General features: G+C 64.7%; 1 protein-coding gene across 1 annotated transcript; it reads right to left on the minus strand.

Annotated features, from left to right (window-relative positions):
- Positions 1–246: 246 nt before the first annotated feature.
- On the minus strand, positions 247–5,003 carry LOC122193407 (protein FAM178B-like). The gene is made up of 15 exons (XM_042894183.1): positions 4,728–5,003; positions 3,257–3,523; positions 3,100–3,161; positions 2,912–3,016; positions 2,677–2,826; positions 2,504–2,609; positions 2,361–2,430; positions 2,147–2,267; positions 1,579–1,666; positions 1,271–1,447; positions 1,094–1,191; positions 796–886; positions 639–728; positions 485–562; positions 247–414 (listed from the first exon to the last, which is right to left on the minus strand). The coding sequence occupies exons 1-15, from the start codon at positions 5,001–5,003 to the stop codon at positions 274–276; spliced, it is 1,920 nt and encodes a 639-aa protein (XP_042750117.1). The 3' UTR covers positions 247–273.
- Between the last annotated feature and the right edge of the window lie 399 nt (positions 5,004–5,402).

Consider the following 5,402-nt stretch of genomic DNA (forward strand, 5'->3'; position numbering starts at 1 on the left):
CATCCGTCCCCTTTGGGTTTCCACACTCTGGGGTTCCCCAGCCCTATATGGCTCTCCATCCATCCCCACCACTGCAGTTTCCCACCCACCCCCGTCAGGTTTCCAAACGCTGTGGTGTTTCCCTACAAGGTTCTCCATCCCCATTTGGTTTCCTATCGCTATCGGAACTCCCCATCCCTGTAGGTTTCTCCATCCCACCTCCTGACCCCACAGAACGAGACCCAGGCAGCGGGGTGACGTGGGGCTGTTTATTGGGGACCCCGGGGTGCCCCCTTACTTCAGCAGCTCGTGCCACTTGACGTAGAGCACCATGGCCAGGTTCTTCAGCTGGGAGCGGTAGAACTGCCCCATGTCCTCACGCAGCCACGACCCAAAGTACTGCTCCAGCTGGGTGCACAGCTTCTCTAGATGCCCCTGCGGGGACAAGGGGAGGGGGTAAAGGGTTGTGGGGACCCCCCAGCGTCCCCCTGGGGTTGGCACCCACCTTCTGTTCGTTGTGCGGCCGCTCCGTGCCCACCACGACGTCGGCGAGGTAGAGGAGGCTGCGGCTCAGGTAGCAGGTCTGTGGGGACGAGGGGGTGACCGACGGGGTGGTGGCACCTCTGGGGGCGTCCCCAAGGGAATGTGGCAGCACCCACCTCCTGCTCCACGTCCGTTGCTTCGGGCTCAGTGGGGAGCTGCAGGCTGTCCGGCCAGGATTGAGCCAGGAGCTGCTCCAGCGCTGGCAGCTGTGGGAACGTGGGGTCAGAGGACAAGCAGGGACAGCACGGGGGGCACCCGGGGGGCTGCACGCACCTCTTCCTGCGCCCTAAGGGACAGCACGGTGCACGGCGCCTTCCCCAGCAGCTGGGCCATGGCGCAAAGGCTCAGGCGCCTGCGGAGCTCCCTGCGGAGGAGAAGAGAGAGTTGGGCTGCAAAGCGTGTCACCGCCAGCCCGGCGTCACCAGCAGGACTGCGGTGCCCTCCGGGCGCCCGTGGCACCGCGCCACCAGCAGCCGCTTCGTGCCGCCTTGCTGCCACCGAGCCGCCGCAGCTCCCGTCCCCGCGGGGCAGGGCAGCAGGGCAGCGCCGCGGCGCCCAGGAGGCGGCGTACCTCTGCCTGGCGGTGATGTCCGGCAGCAGCCGCGCGACGGCGAGCAGGTTGTGGTGGTGCCGGGAGAGCCGGCAGAGCGACAGGCAGAGCGCGGGCAGCTGCGGGGACACAGAGGGGTGGCGCCGGGGTGGCACCGGGGCGGCACGGAGCACCGGGTGCCCGCGGTTCGGCTCGCACCTGCTCCTTCCAGGCCGCGATGCCCTCCAGCAGGCAGTGCAGGAGGTGCCACACGTCGGGCAGAGGTTGGCAGCGCAGCTCGCGGTCGAGGCTGAGGAAGCAGAGCAGTGTCACCAGCTCCCGGCGGGCGCGGTCGGGGTAGCGGCACGGGCAGGCGAGCACGCACACCGTCAGCAGCTGCGGGGAGCAACGTGTCACCAACGTGTCACCAAGGTGTCACCAGGAACGCTCTGCCGCCCCCAGCAGGGCAGGGACAGGATGGTGCCACCCCCCCACAGCCGGCTCGATTGGCAGGACAGCTCTCCCACCTTGCAGACGTCCCCCAGCTGCGTCACCAGGGCCAGCGTGTTGACGGCACCCGGGTTTCCCTGCTCCAGGGAGCATTTCGGATCCAGCCTGGCAGGACAGAAGGCTCTGCTGAAGGCTGAGTGTCGCACAGCACATCGCGCCGCCCATCAGCTCACAAACCCATCCGGAGTTCCACCTATTTTACAGCTCCGCTGCTGCAGACACGGGGCGGCTGAGAGCGACGTTGGCATCGCTCACGTTCCAGCTGGAGCTCAGCGTCTTTAAGTCACAATCGTGATTGCCAACGTTTGAGGTCCCAACCTACCTGGAAGCTTGCAGGAAAGATGTCAGCATTGCTTAGAAATTACACTGCTCTGAACAGCAGGCTTACGGCAGGTCCCAGAAAGAGGGTAAGAATGGGAGTGAATTAAGTAAGCACGAAGCATCGCACCTCACCTGTGAAAGCACCTTTAGGAACACGCTAATTGAAGCTCATCTGATCGAGTTCACTTCCTAAGCGTCAGCACTGGTGAGACTAACAACGCTAACGCTGCTAATTGTTCCACCTAATGACCCTCGAGGGCTCACCTCGTGTCCATGGGGCACAGCTCGGGGGGCAGCAGCCGCCGGCAGCGCAGGGCCTGCAGGTCAGCGCCCATGTAGGCAAAGACCTGGCCAACGTCCTGCAGCGTGGGGCACCAGGGCTCGTCTGTGGGCACGGGGACAGAGGTGACAACGGTGCCAGCGGGCAGCAGCCGTGTCCGAGGGCTGCGCAGGGACCCCGTGGCCACCCTGCACCCACCATCGCTTCTCATCCACATCTCCCACAGCGTCCGGAACGCGTTGCTCCTGTCCGGCCTCGTGCTCGTCAGCTGCCAAAGGAAACAAGGGGTGACTGAGAGACGTCACTGCGCGGACGGGGAGCTTCGTGCCACGGCGCCTCACCTGGAAAAGCCAGCGTAGGATGGGCGGCGGGCAGGCAGATGTGGTTTGGTAGAGCAGCTGCAGGTAGCCGTCACGCACAAAAGCCAGCTGGGAGGCAGGCGAGGCGCTGTGGAAAGAGACGGAGGGTCAGCGGGGCCCTGCGGCGTCCCCTTGTCCCTGTCCCTGCTCCTCACTCGAGGAAATTCTGCTCCAGGACGCTGCGAGGCTGCAGCCCACGGGTGTCCAGGGTGGGCGGTGGGAGCGGGCAGGCGTGGAAGATGGGCTCCCCTGGGTGCGTGGCGGGGAAGGCGAGCAGCTTCATGTTGAAGCGGGACAGGAAGGCCCTGCAGCGGGGGGAAAGAGCCACCAAGGTGACGTGGAGGGCAGAGGGGGGACAGCAGGCGCAGTGCCCAGCCGCTGCCGTGGTACCTCTGCTCCTCCAGGAGCTGCATGTCCTCGTCTGATGACTCCTGGATGCTGCCCACGCTGGCCTGTGTCAGGCTGGCCCGCACGGTGTTGGCCACGCGCTGCTCCCTGGCATAGCAGTGATGAGGTTGGGCTGAGGGTGCTGGGCAGCCCCCAGCTTCTTCTCGGGGTGCCAGGGATGCCAGCCTCACCTTTTCTCCAGCAGCAGCGCATCCAGGCTGTTGGCAAGCGGGTCTGGCTGCGGGCATGCAACCTGGGAACCAAGCAAGACCTTGGCACTCAGAGCTGGGCTGAGCGTCCCCAGGCACCTGCAGCGTCCCCAAGCACAGCTGAGAGCCTGGCGCTGACCTCACTGTGCTCAGCAGGGCTCGAGGGCCCGCTGCACGCCAGCAGCTCCTTCAGAGGGATCAGCTCCTCCTCGCTGTCGCTGGAGGATGTTGTTGCCACATCCTCTGCTCGCTGTGGCACCGTCCTGCTCTCAGTGGCGCTGCTGGGCCGCACTGCGCTGCGTGGGGAGCGCGTGGCTGAGCCCTGCTGGGCCGAACGCCGTGGAGCGGCACGAGGCCGTCGTGCCCTGCTTGGCCCCTGGCGGGTGCTGCGGAGCTGCATGGGGCACTGGGAGGCTGTAGGGAGAGCGCCGGGGTCAGTGTGGGGTTCTGTGGGGCACCAAATACAATGCAGGAGTCGGTGCGGGGCAGCGAGGACGACAGAGAGGTCAGTGGGAGGCACTGGGGACGACGCAGCATCATCGTAGGGCTCTGTAGAGCACGTGGGACAACGTGGGGGTCGGTGCAGGGCACCAGGGATGACATGGGGGTCAGAAATGGGCTCTGTGGAGCATTGAGGACAAAGCAGGAGTCTGCATGGGGCACCATGGATGACACAGGGGTCAGTGCGAGGCACCAGAGACAAGGTGGAGGTCAGCAGAGGACTTCAGAGAGAACATAGGAGTAACTGTGGGACTCTATGAAGCATTGTAGACAACGGGAGGTCAGTGTGGGGCACCAGGGATGGCACAGGGGTCAGTGCAGAGCTTTATAGGGCACTGGGGATGACATGGGGATCAGCAGGGAGTGCTATGGGGCACTGGGGATGCAATGGGGCACAATGGGGTGGCTTTATGGGGCACTGGGGATAACATAGGGATCAGTGGGGGTCTCTATGGAGTACTGGGGATAATGTAGGGATCAATAGGGGGCTCTATGGGGCTCTAGAGATGCAATGGGGATCAGCAGGGGGGTCTATAGGGCACTGGAAACACAGCAGGGCTCAGTGGGAAGTTCTATGGGACACTGGGGACAATGTAGGGATGAGTGGGGGGCTCTATAGGGCGCTGGGGAGACAACAGGGCTCAGTGGGGGGCTCTATGTGGCACTGGGGACAATGTGGGGATCAATGGGGGGCTCTATGTGGCTCTGGGGAGACAATGGGGCTCAGTGAGGGGCTCTGTGGGGCTCTGGGGAGATAATGGGGTCCAGTGAGGGGCTCTATGGGGCTTTGGGGAGATAATGGGAACCAGTGGGGGGCTCTATGGGGCTCTGGGGAGACAACAGGGCACAGTGGGTGGCTTTATGGGGCACTGGGGATAACGTAGGGATCAATGGAGGGCTCTATGGGGCAGTGGGGACAACATAGGAATCAGTGGAGGGCTCTATGGGGCTCTGAGGATAACGTAGGGATCAGTGGGGGGCTCTATGGGGCACTGGGACTCAGTAGGGGGCTCTATGGGGCACTGGGATTGCAATGGGAATCAATGGGGGTCTACGCGGGGACAAGATGGGGGTCACTGCTGGGCACCGGGGACAACAGCGCTGCCCACCCCAGGACAGGCCTCACCTGGCTCGGCGCTGTGGGGCTGCGGTGGGGACAGGGAGGCCGGAGGATGCGGATCCACCGGGCCGAGGGGCGGCGGGAGGAAGGGGCGGCCCACCCGCAGGTGCTTACTGACACGGAGCTGCTGGTAGGAACAAAGGCTGTACTGGAAGGAAGAGCTAAAGAGCCCCGAGCGGGGCACGCGAGCCGAGGACAGCGGGATCTGGTACCAGCGCAGCAGCCCCAACCGCTGTCCCCGCCTCGCCGAAGCTCCCCGCAACATGGCGGCGTCCCTCAGCGGGCGGGGCTGCGAGAAAAAGGCGGGCTTTGCTTGTAGGAGCGGCGAAGGGCGGCGGGCGGGACCCAGGGCTTCTGCCGCCGGCGGGATTGGCCGTTTAACTGCCGACCAGCGCCGCGTGGCCAATCACAGCTCGAAAAGCGCGAAGCTGTTCGACCAATCAGCTGAGGGGAGAGGACGGGAGTGGTCAGGGAGGTGGGATGGGCACGCCCTCTTGAGCTGTTAGCCAATCAGAAGGGGGACGGAGGTAGTGTCTCCGCCCCTCCGCTGTGCATGTTGGAAACTGCAGTCAACGGGCTGCTGCTGCCGCGGTGCATGCTGGGAAGCCCTGTGCGGAACCGCTTCCGGGTTGTGCGTGCGCTAGGGACAGGGCTTCTTCCGCTT

This window comes from Lagopus leucura, unplaced genomic scaffold, assembly GCF_019238085.1.
Source record: "Lagopus leucura isolate 7727_CA_CO unplaced genomic scaffold, USGS_WTPT01 33917-0_obj-0_obj, whole genome shotgun sequence".
Classification (NCBI taxonomy): Eukaryota; Metazoa; Chordata; class Aves; order Galliformes; family Phasianidae; genus Lagopus; species Lagopus leucura.

Excerpts from the sequence above, each read along its gene's own strand:
- LOC122193407 (XM_042894183.1), bottom strand. The coding sequence starts at position 5,003 with ATGTTGCGGGGAGCTTCGGCGAGGCGGGGACAGCGGTTGGGGCTGCTG. Across the intron at positions 2,827-2,911 it reads CAGCTCCTGGAGGAGCAGAG|GGCCTTCCTGTCCCGCTTCA; the intron begins GTACCACGGCAG and ends CCCCCGCTGCAG. Across the intron at positions 415-484 it reads GGCCGCACAACGAACAGAAG|GGGCATCTAGAGAAGCTGTG; the intron begins GTGGGTGCCAAC and ends TTGTCCCCGCAG.